Source organism: Malaclemys terrapin, chromosome 1 (genome assembly GCF_027887155.1).
Source record: "Malaclemys terrapin pileata isolate rMalTer1 chromosome 1, rMalTer1.hap1, whole genome shotgun sequence".
Taxonomy (NCBI): domain Eukaryota; kingdom Metazoa; phylum Chordata; order Testudines; family Emydidae; genus Malaclemys; species Malaclemys terrapin.
Window position 1 is genome coordinate 148306711 of NC_071505.1, and position 14957 is coordinate 148321667.

Below are 14957 nucleotides of genomic sequence, written 5' to 3' on the forward strand. Positions count from 1 at the left end.
TAAGGGAACAAGTTCTGTGAAGCTTAGAAGAGGAGAGAATGGTCTGGGTTAATAGCAAAAGGGAGCGGAATTTCATAGGGATGTCTAAAGGAAATGTGACAGGAATTGTGAAGTTTAGTGGGCAAGTGCCATGGAACAGCCACATGCTGTTTGTTACCAAGAAAATGTAGATGCAGATTCTAGAAGCTCTCTTGGTGAAAATGAAATACAAATCACAATAGTGGAATGTCCTGCAGTATGAACATACAAAACTCTGCAACACAAAATTTGGTAGATTGACAATTCATAAGTACACTGTTGAAGTTGACAAGGGGATGGGGTGAGAGGATAGAGAGTGTAGCTTGTTGGGTAGAGTGCATTTGAGACTTTTGGCATCTGAGAGGATTTGGAAAGTGGTTTGGGATTTTGGTACCCAAGAAGTTGTTAAGGCTTTTGGCATAGGCCTTGGAGAGGGGAAGGGTATTGAATGCCCAGTGGAAAAACTTCAGCTACAGTAAACAAAGGGCTTATATCAGAAAGTTGTTGAAAATGATTGGATAGGGAATGAGAGTTGGAACCAAATAAGCATGATTCCATTCTCCTAAACTTCCGCTAGAGTTTTCTGAGCCACTTCTTTCAAAGGCGGTCTCTTCTTTAAGCAACAGACATTTTAAGTTGTTCGGGAAATTCTGTATTACTTTATCTTGAAGTCTGGTTGTGGGTGAATTGGTGCATAGAAATCAAGATATCCTAAGTTCTTTTGCCACTATAGGAACTGTATCAATAAAGGCATATCAGACAAACACCCTGTAATCAAGGCATTAAGACAAGCTGAGTCTGAATCAGATGGCAGATTTTGAGTCCAGAAGACTGAGAAGTATTCATGGTGAGCTGATAACACAGAAAGCGTTGTTGCTGAAAGGATAATATAGCATAACAAAGAGAACTGGAGAAGTTACAAATAAAACAACGCTATTAGAAGCATTGTAGTTCAGGGCAAGAGATGGGATGGGGACGTAGATGTAGTTTCAGTTGGAGTGAGAAAGAAGTGATGGAATTAAGTGTAGAATTCACAATAGTAGCGGGGAAACAAATGAGGGAAATACCCACAGTTTCAGCCGGATATGAAGCTTCCCTAACTACTCTCAGAAGGAGGCATCCATTTTTGTGCCTTTGAGGAAAATGTGTGAGCGGTACATGTTAAAAAGAGAGTGTGTACTTCATCTCTCGTCACTATTGTAACTAATGCTCATACTAGAAAAATATACCTACATTAGATTGAACTAAAATTGAAGGAATATGAACACTCATGCATCAGGTATAAACGAGCCGCTAAATGATGGATTGGGAAGAAGTTTTTCCTATGGGTTAGTTTTTTCCAGAATTGTCCATTATGGGATTTCTTTGTACCCTTTTCTGAAGCATTTGTTAATGGTCAACATCAGGAAAAGGTATTTGATTAGATGTACTACTAGTCTGATCCAGTATGGTAATTCCCTTGTAAAGAACAGAAGGGATTGTATAGTATGTATGCTAAAGAGAAAGCTGTCTTGATAAGATTCAAGATGAATATGATAGCATGGCTCAAGCACGTCTCTCAGCATAAAAATGGGGCTGATGAAGGTTATACAAATATACCTGTATCAATAGCAAACAACTTTGACAAGTAGATAGAAGAATAAGTGAGACCTCTTTCACCTTGAACAATTTGAGGGTTTCTCATAAGAATTTGACTAGCAGTTAGAAAACATAAAACACTCTGACAGGTTGCTTAGTTGGCAGATTAGTATGAGACCCGCAGGTGTTTGAAGGTATGAAGGTGAGGATAATGTAAAGTTTAAGGGGTAGCATGCAAATTATTCCTGAACCAGACCATCTTCAGACAATCACCTGAAGAAGCAAATGCATACTTTAAGGAGAATTTGTGCTGGTTGCCCAACCCAGAAAAGCCAGGGATGGCGGGTTCTGAGACTAGTACCCATACCCCTGTTGTATGCATTTGAATGAGATAAGTATTACTGTTACCATAGGCAGACTTGGAAACTGAGGCACATAGTCACACTGAATCAGTGGCAGAACCAAGAGTAGATTCCAGTAATCCTGACTCCAGCTTCACTCCTCTAATCATAAGCCAATGCTCCCTCTGTATTTTCAGACATTCATAAACTTTGGAAAAAACTTTGTTTTTGAAATAAACTTCGCTCAGAAGGCACATGTAGTATGATGATCTCAGTGAAAAACATAAAATTTACAAACGCACCCACTTCAGTGCTGGATGCTGACATCTAGGAGTAGGCAACAACAGAGGGACAGCAGCAACCTCAGTCCCTGCCTAAAGAATTGTTGTTGTTGCTAGGTGAGAACATGGCACTGGAACTGGTTGACTGTAAGGATTCCAGAGCCTTCTGTCCCAGGTCGTGGAGACCTGGAGATCAAAACAATAGTAATCCAGGAAAGGTCTCACAAGCTATTTGATTAAACTGAGCTCTACAAGCCCAGTCGGGATCGCTCTCCTGATCAACGAGGGTTTACTTGAACCAGCAAAGGCAGACTCTGGCCACTCTCTCCTCCACAACTAAATTTGTGGAAGAGAGTACTGAGTGCCTTCAAAAGAAGCCGCCCAGGTCCACAAAAGGCAACTTGAAGGGAAAAAAAAACAAGAAACTGGACCTCTTTAGGCACAGGGCATGTTCCTTTACCTCAGCGCAGCTCTGCATTATGAATTACTAGGCCCTGTTTGCAAAATATAACTGTTATCTGGGATGGGAGAGTCATCCCTTTAACGTCCAAAAAATTGTACAGGAAAACAGAAAAGAACTGAATGAGATCATAGGGCCATGGACACGTCCAACACAACTGCGAGGTCAATGGCCAATGCCCATGGCTGTCACCATGAGCAGGTCTTCATGGCTGCTTAACATCAGGCATCCAGAAAGAGGTACAAAGCACCATCACGGATCTGCTCTTTGGGTGGATGGAGTTCTTCAGCAGCAGAACAGATGGACTGCACCATTCACTGAAAGATTCGCAGGTCACGTTAAGATCCCTGGGGATCTATACATTATCTCTTTACCAAAAGTTATGCAATTACCAGCCTCAGTAAGATGCTATCCTGTTCCCGGAGTAGGTAGCCTGAATACCTGCCAAGGAAAAACCCCCTCAATTCTAGGAGATATGCCTGTCCGTCGTCGTACTCAGTCATTCACCCTGCACCATCACAGAGCCAGCAGGTTTGATGGATGTATCAGGAGCCTCCTTCCCCCTTTTCACTGGGCTTGGTTTGCTATCAGACAAGTGGATGTTTGGACATCTTTCACTCATGGCTACTCTGTTCATGTCTACTCTTTATATTCCTGCACAAACCCCTTCCCTATCCCCTTCAGGGATCCTTCTGATGAGAGCCTGTCACAAAGAGAAGTGGCCTCATCGCTCTGTCTAGGAGCCATAGGAGAGCTCAGAAGTATATGGGTCTTAAGAGGCTTTTATTCCTGATATTTCCTCATCCCAAAAAAGAAGAGGGGTCTTTGTCCTGTTCCCAGCCTGAGGAGACTGAACAAATGCAGATGCAGCCTTGTATTCAGAATGGTAATGCTTGCCTCCATTATTCTATCTCTGCAGGTTCAACACTGGTTCATGGCTCTTGTCTTACAGGATCCATACTTCCACATAGCCGTCCTCCCAGCCCACTGGAAGTACTTCAGATTCGCAGTAGAGCCAAATCACTACCAATATCAGGGGCTGCTATTCAAACTCTCAACGGCACCAGAAATAGAGATGAGCAAATAATTGATTTTTTTTTTTAATTCTGTTGCCAAACCAAAAAATCCAAAGAACACTTTTTCATTTAGAAACAAAACTGAAGGTCTGTTTTTGCCAAAGCAAAACATTTTTAAAAACTGTGTTCATGTCAAAATGAAATGTTTTGAATATCAAATAGAAACATTTTCTAAACGAAATGTTGAATCAAATAACTTTAAATTTCAGAATGGTTGGTTTTGATTGTTTTGTAGGGTTTTTTGGTTTTTATTGAGCGGGCGGGTGGTTTTTGTGTGTGTTTTTGTTTGTTTGTTTTTGTTTTGTTTTGTTTTTTTGGTTGGTGTTTTGTTTTTTTGCCAAAAGTATTCACTGAAAAAAAAATCACTCCACCCTAACCAAGAGTCTTCACAAAATGCCTAGCAGTGGTAATGGCATGCCTTTGAAGACAGTGTGTCCACATCTACCTTTACATGGAAGATAGACTGATCAGGGCAGATCCCAGCAGAAGGCAGCAGTGAGTCTAAAATATGCAGAATCTCTGTTTGCCTGTCTGGGCCTTGTTCAACTATGAAAATATCACCTTTTCTACCATCTTAGAAGATAGGAGCTATGATCGATTTCAGATCAGAGAGCACGAACCTGTCTGGGGACAAGTTCCTGTCATTGCAGTCACTACTACTCAAGATAAAATCAAACTTGTCTATAACAGTACAAACTTGGCTTGGAGTATTAGATGATACATTGATGTGCATGTACATGACACTGCTTGCCAGACTTTATCTATGGCCCCTAAAACTTTGGACTAGATCAGTCTACTTTCCACTCTGTCACCAGATGGACAGGAAAGTCTTGGTGTCACCTCACATCCTTGCAGAACTGGAATGGTGGTTAGAGATTGTACAAGGAGGCATGAGATTCTCAGCCCTCTCTCTCACAAGGACTTTAATTGTGGATGCGTTAAGGACAGGAGGGGGAGAAATGCTTGGAGCACCTATAAGCACAAGGGGCCTGGTCCACAGAAGATGACCTGGGACTTCACATAAATGTCTTGGAACTCAGAGCAAAAAGAGTGAGTGGATTCTAAGCACTTACAGCTGACCCTCCCTACATGACATTTCATGGGTACCTCACCCTAAGTTCCCTCCCAAGGTAGTCTGAGTTCAGTTTGAGTTAACCAGTTAACCTGTCTGTCTTCTTCCTGAAGCCCCACACTGTATCAGGAGAGAAGTTACATTTTATTGGACGTTTCCAGAGCCTTACTTTACATTGACAGTCTGCGCAATTTGATTCTATCTCCCCAGTTGTTTCTGGTTGTAGCCAGCAGTTCAATCTCCAGGCCATCTCATCACAAAGAATATCAAAGTGGATATGATGGCATATCTTGCTGTTACTAGTTGAATGGTGTACATCAAGGTGCACTCTAGCAGACCACAAGCGACATTATCTGCCTGCTTCAGAACCATGTCAATTTCCAAAATATGCCAGGCGGAGATGTGGAGGAACCCACTGACTTTTGTCAAGCATTGTGCATTGGACTTGGATGTCAGGGCAGATGCCAAGTTTGGGAGAGCAATACTACAGTCTGTTGGATACAGCTAAAACCTTTCATCCCAACATCCAGAGGAGGTACTGCTTGCCACTCCCCTACAGCGGGGTCCACACTGACATACACTGAAGAATGAACTTACCTTATAGTAACTAGTTCTTGGAGTTGTACTCAGTGTGGATCCCACTACCTACCTTCCATCCCTGCTTTTGGAGTCCTCAGCTACCATGGCAAGGGAACAGAATGAGGTTTGCAGCCGCTCTGCCCTTTATGTTCTTACATGGGAGTATACGGAGGCTCAGGGCATATATGCATTCCTGATGGGCACTGACTGAGGCACATGTACACCTGCTGTGGGATCTACACTAACTGCTGCATCTCAGAGTTCCATGGTTACTATAGGGCAAATAAGAGTTCTTTCTTCTTCCTGTGAGAATCATTCTGTGAAACATAAAAACAAGTTTGTGTTTTTAAAGGAGCAATTCGTCGTCTGAAGGTAAGTCTGTTGCTGCAGTTCCCACATCACCATTGGACGATTTCTTAAAGAAAAGGAGATCCTCATCTTCTCCAGAAGAATATGACAGTGATAGTGACCTAATCCATTCACCCCTGAATACTGACAGGCCTTCATTTGTCAGTTTGTAACTAAACAGGAACCCACTTACAATAAAAGAGTATAAAGGGCGAAGTGGTTTTCCCATTCCAGAATTACTAAAAATCCATTCCAAATCGTGCCGTTCAGACTGAAAAAAGTATTAATAGAGCTTCTCTAAAGTTATCTCCATGTACAGTGATACAAATCCAGCAAGTTTTTTTTTGTTCCCAACCTGGACAGTGACTCCTTGAGCTAACAGCAGGATTACACCTGTTACAAAAAAAACTAACAGTAACTGTGCCCTCTCTTCCAATGCCTTTCAGGCTGGAATAGGAAGAATAATTTTTGTCTGGTATTCATGAAGGAAAATGTTAAAACATGAGACCTGTAAAGTGTCAGAAATCTAACCAGTGAGTAATTTTATAGTCTGTAACACTTTTACTGAGCTGAGTGTTAAAAATGGATTGCAAATATAATACATGGCTCACACTCAAATATCAAGGTACTATTTTGGGCTCAGTTTTTGAAAAAATAAATACATACATTCATTTATAGTAGCTAAATGGCAAAGAAAAGCTGCTTCTACCAAAGAAGAAATTGCAGGGAAGAATGTTTTTTTCTTCTGTATGGAGTGAAAGTATGCCATTGGGATGGGCTGTCTGTGCTACAGAACACCTGCTAGTATTGACATAGTTTAAAATTAATCCTCTCTCTCCATTCATAGAGGAAGTGTTCTGGCATTTCTTTCTTGCCATTGTGCAACCCTGTCCCTCAAAAAGCTCAGTTCTTTCTCTGCATAATGTAATTTCCCCACTTTCAGCAATTGCTGGCAGCATAACAAGATGAACAATTGTGTGCATGTCAACCATGGAAATGGAGCATCTTACTAGGCTAGTGTATGGTTGTGCTTGTTTCTGTTAACAAAAGAAATTCATGTTTCTGGTTGGCTTTTTTTTTCTTTTTTCATTTAATGTTATGCAACTGTCAGAGTTGTAGCTTTCTCTCCTCTGTCACCCTTTCAGATTATTTACTTCGAAGTTGATTGTATTGTAGGTTGAGATTCCTCCATCCTAAAATCTTTTAATAAGTACTTGGCACATCTCTAGCACCTTTCTTCTGCGGTTCAGTTTGTAAACAGCTAATTAATTACACCTTTCAACAAACCAGTATGAGAGTAGTAGTTTTTTCTTGTGAATATTTGTCTGTATAAATCCCCACCTTTAGGAGCGTGTGCACTCCTAGGGCAAATCTACACTACCACTTATGTGGATATAACTTACATCAGTCAGCAGTGTGAAAAAGCCACTCCACTGAGCAACACAAGTTACAGCAACCTAAGCGCTGTCAACACTAGCACTATGTTTGCAGGAGACGCTCTCCCACCAAAATAGTTTCTGCCTCTCGTGGAGTTGGAGTAATTATGCCAACAAGAGAACCCTCTCTCCTATTGGCATAAAGTGTCTTCACCAAATACGCTACAGCTGTGCCGATGTAGCACTTCTAGTGTAGACTAGCCCCTGTGTTGAGTTCAGCTTTTGGGCTCTTGTTTATGCCCTGTCACACAACCTAACATTTAGCTTCTGCAAGTTTATGTAAGGAGCTGGTGCCCCAGTTCCCTTCAGCCACCAGTTCTCAGCACCTTTAGTCTCCTTTACTTCTGTGCAACTGATTTTTCTTTCTTAGCTTTGTTTTAGCTGTAGTATTATTTATTAGTAAAGAGGATTCAATTCCAGAAGAGGTTGGTGTGGGGCTTGAGGCTGAATACATCTATTTCAAGAGAAGTGCAGCCTTCTCTCTTCATGCAGAGTACACTGTTGCCACCAAGCACCATTGGTTTCTTTGTGCAAAGCCAATCATACTTACATTGTGGCTGCTTTCCGAGAGGTATCTTATCCACCTTCCTACAGTGGAATTGAGTAGGTCACTTTCATGCATTTTTTCCAACTGAAAGCATGGATCCAAAAATTCCAAGGATTGGACCTAATACCACTTGTAACTGAGTCCAAGGTATATCCTCAGGACTCTCAGATCAGAAGCCTGTCCCTTCTGACAGAGCCTGGGGGAGAGAGACCCCACACACTTCTGGAGGTAGGGGATCCACGAACAAAGGTTCCCCAAAGCCCGCTGAGGTATGTCCATGAGTCAGTCACTTTTTCTTCAGGAACCCTGAAATAATGGCCTGGGTGGGCTTCTGTGGATCAGTTGTCAAGAGGGAGGTCTCCTGTAAAGACACCGAAATCTGGTCTGTCCACCACTCCCTCTCTCTTGAGAACTATGAAAGCATCTACTTTGTCAGTGAGTATTTCCTCCTGTAATTCTTTTATGGATGATCCTCCTGATTATTCAGATGGGAATGATTAGGATACCCCAAATGACAGTGGTGTCTTGCCCATTGTCTTCCACCCCAAGACACTCTCTTGTTTGCAAGCTACATCCAGCCCTATTTAATTCTCAGATTCACTCTCCAATTCAGCTCCAGCTGCAGTTGCTTCCTTCTGTCAACTGTCATTTTCAAACAGATTAGACACACTAAAAAGTTTTACACGTTGTCTTTTTGTGATTGCTACTGTAAACAGACATACTAATTTATGAATTTTGCATTCCAGTATACCTAGAACTCAAAATGTAAAAGAACAAAGTACAGTATTAGATATATTCAGCAGATCTTTGTCCAGTATTATTTTATTAGAGGACATGTCCTGAATATCTAGAACACCAACATAGTTACCATTTGGGGTAACTCTTCTGCTGATTTTGGGATTGAATTACATGATTTGGTAGAAATAAAACGTTAAAACATTCACTCATCTATTTTCCTTTCTTTCTTTTCTTTTAATCTCTGTCGCTGCTATGAGCTGAAAACACCTTGAATATGTTAACAGCACCAAGTTGTTTTCATACTTGCATTAGATACACACGAGAGAGCAGAGTAAATACATTGAATGCTAAATAAATCACTCTACCAGTTACACAATTGTGTTGAAGCCTGAATAATTGAAGGGTCAGGCTTTTACCTCCTTTAAGTAAACCGATTTCCTCACACACACACTTCCTCTGTCTTAGCATTCAAGAACTATGGCCTATTTCTGAGAATACAGCTTCTTAGAAAGCAAGTAAGCCAAACTTCTCTGACCCTCTGTACCTTGCCACAATGGATTTGTTAGCAAACCACAGATGTTTCACAGAGAAGATGGAAAGATCTGGAAAATCAACATGATCACAGATCTTTTTGGATATTTAACTGCAGAAATCCTTCAGACAAGTCCTAATTCCTTGTGGTTTACATACACACTCTATATTATCCAGGCTTTTCATGTGAAAGAGTATCAGGAAGTATGTGTCTCTGCATTTGTATGCAAACTACTGTCTTCAGTACTGCCAAGGCTATCTAGGATTTGAGGCAAAAGGTCCCTAGTATATAGCATGGAAGTTCTAGTATTCCAAATGAATATTAATATTTTCAGAGAAATATTGCTGCATTCCAGTCAGACACCAATTTCATCTAGGATGTGTTAACCTGAATTTGAAAGAGAGTTTGGAATATAATCTAAAACTACAAATGGTTCTTTGGAAATGGAGGAGGAAGCTAAATCAAAGGTCTCTGAGTTGATCTATTCTATATAGGTTCTTCACCATAGTTTCTGAGAGCCTTCCAATAGTGCATTAAGTGACATGACTAACAGCTATCACATTTATCTTATCTCCAAAGGGGGTAAAGTATGTGCAGTGGCGTGTCTTGTTCTTTTCAGGGGGGTTTGTTTGTTTTGTTTTAATGTACATGTTGCTATGCGTGCATGCATGCATGCATTAGAGAAGGCAAGATCAAAGAACTGCACCTTGCACTTGAAGTGGAAGATGTTGAGGTTTGTGATGGTCTTTAGCTCCTGGGGGAGTTCATTCCACAGTCTTGTACAGGCCACTGAGATAAAGTTCTGTGTCCCCCATAGCTAGAGTGTGGTGAAGGATAAGTAGAGCTGTATGTCACCTGCATGTTTCTGGCTCTTGAGTCCATGTCCTCTGGTCAATTCACCTAGTGGTTGTATGTAGACATTGAAAAGGACTGGAGAGAAAATTGATCCTTTTAGGACTTCATAAACGAGGGGTCTACTGATGGAGTTGCATTTTCCCATAATTACTTGTTAGGTATGTCCCTCCATAAAGAACTCAGTCCATTTTAGCACATAACCCTGGATGCCTGCCACCTCTCTCAGGCAAAACAACAATATCTTGTAATTGACCATGTTTAATGATGCAGAGAGGTCAAGGAGGGTAAGAAAGGATGTCTGCTCTCTTTCCATTGACAGGAGGAGATCATTCATCAGTGCCACTAAAGCAGTTTCAGTTCTATGTGCTGGCCTGAATCCAGATTATACCAAGTTAATAAGTTGCCTTCAATAAGATGAGCTTGTGATTGACCTTTGACTAGCTTCTCTGTGAGCTTGCTTAGCTATGGGAGGCTTGATATTGGGAGATAATTGGCTAGAATCAATGTGTCCAGGGTGTTTTTCTTTGGCATTGCTCAGACTACTGCATGTATCAAGGAGAAAGGGAAGAGTCCTTCCTTGAATGAGGTATTGATTATTTTGGTCTGGTCTGGTATCAGTTGCTCATGACTCTTTCACAGGCCAGGAAAGGCATAGATCCGATTCACAAGTCTTGTGTCAAGACTTTAAGTGTCTAAAACTTCCTTGAATGAAATTACTGAACTCTGGGGATGCAGGTGGACTGGTGGTTGGTGAGTAGACCGTGCTTATCATTCCCAAATACTTTACAGACTATTACTCTTTTTTATATATATGTTGAGATATACCTATCTCACAGAGCTGGAAGGGACTTCGAAAGGTCATCGAGTCCAGCCCCCTGCCTTCACTAGCAGGACCAAGTACTGATTTTTGCCCCCGATCCCTAAGTGGCCTCCTCAAGGATTGAACTCACAACCCTGGGTTTAGCAGGCCAATGCGCAAACCACTGAGCTATCCCTCCCCCCCAAACTCAAACAATGTTTAGGCATCATTTCATCACGGAAATGCAGCAGCTGTCTTAAAAGCACTTAATAGCCCTGTTAGGACAGGAAGTAAAGGATTCTGTGTCCCAGTGTTTCCCAAAGTACAGTGGGTGACTTGGTGTGGGTGTGTGTGAGAGAGAGAGATGAAGAACTAACTAGAGAGTATGGATAGATCCCTTAGTTGATCTCCAGAGTGTCAGCTCTTATTTAAAAAAAAAGTCTAACTATTATGGTTGCAAAGAAAACCTTGAAAATGTGACTCAGAATATAACCAATACAGCTATATCCACCTCAGTCTGCAGAGAGCTTGAAACAATAGCTCTGAGGTGGGAACTGCTCCATTCATTTCAATAGGTGCTATGTCAGGATGCCAGTGACACTTAAATGTTGACATTGTTAACCATTTCACTGTTCATAGCATGTAAGAAACAAGAGAAAGATCTGGGGGGGATGACACGACATGGATGACATATAAATTCAGATGGGTAGGCTTCTAACAACACATGGCAGGGTTGCAAAGGTTTGGTGGAAGAATACAGTTGGTTTTCATTTCCCAAATGGGAGCTCAGTTTCTAAAGGTAACATGGTTCTATCTTACTGAAACTTCAGGGGAATTCCAGTAGGCACAATGAAAATGCAAATCTGTAATTCAGCCCATCTATAACAGTTGAATCTATCTTTAAAACACCGAGGATGAGTAGACTACTTTTGGTTCCAAACTAAATAGCTAAGGGCTAGTACGCTTAACTTCAATCTCCCCTCCCTCAACACTTGACCAGGCAACCTACCTGCCTCTCATGTCTAAATTGTCCACACCATTGCTTCCAGTACTTACCAACAGGTGTTCTGTGGAGGTTTCCCAGTCAAATTGTTATGATTAATCATATTTTGAGATCTAGCAGAATTAAAACTGATCTTTGAGTTTGTGCTTAGTGTCGTTTATTCTGAGAAGCTTTGGTGTTTGGTGCCACTTCTTGGATTCAGCGGATTTGCAAAATTAATTTTTTTAACCTTTTTTTGAGAAAAGCCCATTACAGTGAAAAGTGCTTTTGTGAAAAAATAAATAGCTATCCTTTAAGCAAGTAGTTTTACACTGGGGAAACTTTTAAACGTATTAGACTTGGGGAATGAGGGACTATCATTGTGTAATGCAACTAGAGCTAGCTAGGAAAGTAAATTTCACTTCCGTGAAAATTTTTGAGGGTTTTTTTTGTAATTTTTGTTTGTTTTTTAAAGTAGGGAGCAGGGAGAGTTGTTGTCCTGATCAGGATATAATGTCAAAACCTTGACAGTTTTTGCAGAAGTGAAATTCTACTGTATGTTGGGAACCGTGGCTGCAAGGCAGCCTGCCAGGCGAGCTGTGGAGGAGCTTGGGAGCCAGGGCTCTTGGGCTTTCAGGCTCTCAACAACTAGGCAGGCTGCAGTGGAGCCTGGCTCCAATGCTCCTGGCAGGTGGGCTGCGGGGGAGACAAGCTGACAAGAAACTTGCCGGGTTTCATTCAAAAGATGAGTTGAAATCGATACGTTCCTGCAAAACGTTTCACTTTCAGTGAATTGGTGTTTTCTGATGGAAAGGCGTTCTGTCAGAAAATTTCCAGGCAGCTCTAAGTGTGGTCTTTCACTCATAAGTTGCTGGTTCAAATCAAGCCTTAGGCTGTTAGCAACCCCACCCTTAGAGATTTTTACCAGGGGGAGGGATAGCTCAGTTACCAGCTTCTGGTTGATGTCCATTGACAGGCGGTGGTGTAATGCAAGCTTGCACTGCTGCACCCTGGATTGTGATTTTTATATGGTTAAATAGAGAATTTCACTTGCCAAAGCAGTCAGTCCCGCATCTTACACAACTATTAAATTCACACTCAAAATTAGAAAATAAATCAAAACATGAGATTTAAAAAAAAAAAACCAACTATTCACTTTTCATAAATTTTGGCCACCATCTTTAATTACTTGAGATGCATTTAACCCATGCTTTTTTCTTTCCCAAGCCTCTTTGCACTTTCTGCTTATTTAAAAAAATTCTATTGATGTAAAATAATACAAAACTTCATGAATACAACTGACAATATTCAGCAGGAGGTTTTTCATAACATCTAGACATGTTCCTGCTTATCCTTGAATTGAAATCCTAGTGATGAATTGGCAACATGGCAAAAGATTTGTCACAAGTCTGTAACATGACTGTGAGGTTGTCTGTCAGAAGAGGTGCCTGAGTTTCAGGCTTCCTCTCCCACAGTGCTTTCTGTAATAGCAGAACCCAGAGGAACTGAGTTTAAACAAAAAACAGTGGACTTCCAAATTTGCTGAGGAGTTTTTTGTCCCTCTTAAAGGATTTGAATTTTTTTCTGAGATTAATGTTAATTGAACAAAAACTACTAATGTACTCATAGATATGTAAAACTCACCAAATCATCTCATAAATACAATCACATATTTCTCTATGGAAATGTATATACAGATAACATCACACTGATTGTGTTTTTGTTGTTATATAAACACAGATCCTTTTATATTTGAATTCCTAGAATAAATGTCTAAACTACAGGTACGTGAATTGAATGTCTGTACGTTAGGTGTAGTTAAGTTAACACTCTGTCTGCATTTAGATATGAAAAAAATCAATCTCCATCTAATAAAATCTGTTCTGCCTCTCTCAGCAATGCTTGTCTGATCTTTTAAGTTCATTAGAGAGCTCTCACTCATGACTATTAAAATGCATTCGGATGTGCTATTGTTCATTACCTTAATCAGGGTGTAAGACTGCAAGCTACAACCTATTACATTAAAGATGTTCATCAAATAATTCTTTTTTATAAAATTCCTAATCTGGAGGAATTCTGCTCTGTTCTCCTTTGAAGCATCACTGAATTTGAGAAAGATGCCTGAATTTTATGAAAGACCTTCATCAGTTAAGTAAATTTGCAGAATTTGAACTGTCCAGTCTGTTGTGCCCCAAGTCTCAATACATTGCAAAAACTGCTTGGTACCAGTGACTAGTTATGTTTTGCCAGACACTTTATGCCTACTCTCTCTACCATACTGCACATTATAAAAAATGACATTCCTTATTGTAAGTGTGATCATATTGTCAAGCAAGTTTTATTAGGACCTTTATCACTTTGTAGATCGGAAGTATATGTAAACAATTTCTTTTTCCCCTTTCTAGGTCCTGGGAACGCCTACAAGGGAACAAATTAGAGAAATGAATCCAAACTACACTGAATTCAAATTCCCTCAGATTAAGGCACATCCATGGACTAAGGTGAGGCTGTCTGAGTTGGATAATGATGATGTGTGGGATAAATGTAACATTGCAGAGTTTAAGTCCAGACCTTGATTTCTGTGCTTGGTTGCTTTCAAACTAACCTGGGACCCTGTAGTTGAATCAGAGCCCAATAACTGTTTATGTAGAGAAGGAGGAGGAATGTACCTAGGCTCTGCATTGAATTGTCCATGGCTCTGTTTTTTTGTGATTTGCCCATAGATATTTTCCAGGCTGGGTATGTATTTGTAACCCATTACAATGCACTTATATTCCATCATAGCTCAATTCTTGACCTGTGCAAATAATCTCCTATAAATAAATACATTCTTTAGAGGTGGGTTATGCACTTTTATGATACAAATAAATCATCTCTGAATATAGGCGTGAGACCCACAGTGCAAATCAGTCCTGTTTCCCATCTCATAAACATAGTGAAGATCATTAGATTTGGAACCCCAGTAATATGCACTAGTTATTTTTTTTCTTGTATTACTTTTAAAAGATTTTTTTGTTTAGTTAAATTTTTCAAAGGAAGGGAATACTGCTACAAAATTTCTCAACAGCAAGTTAGGAAACCCAGCAACACAAATATGATGGCTTTCAAATGCTGAGGAATGAAATGCATATATTCCCTCAGTCCTGCCAGTGACTAGTTCAAAATCATTTCGGACCATACCTTTCACAGTCCTAGAGGCCTCGAGCAGATGATGTAACCTACTTCAAGTTCTTTGAGATTGTGGGCTATGCACATTACTGGAAGTCAAATCAATATTTTGGTGATTTCTTCTCAGATGTTCTAAATACATGCTTC

General features: G+C 40.5%; 1 protein-coding gene across 4 annotated transcripts in view; it reads left to right on the forward strand.

The window, feature by feature from the left end:
- GSK3B (glycogen synthase kinase 3 beta) overlaps positions 1–14957 on the forward strand; it is a 239654-nt gene that overhangs the window by 181668 nt on the left and 43029 nt on the right. For all 4 annotated transcript variants that reach the window (XM_054043189.1, XM_054043181.1, XM_054043199.1 and 1 more), the window contains exon 8: positions 14048–14143. In XM_054043189.1, the coding sequence (XP_053899164.1) occupies positions 14048–14143 (96 nt within the window). The remainder of the gene's footprint in view (positions 1–14047; positions 14144–14957) is intronic.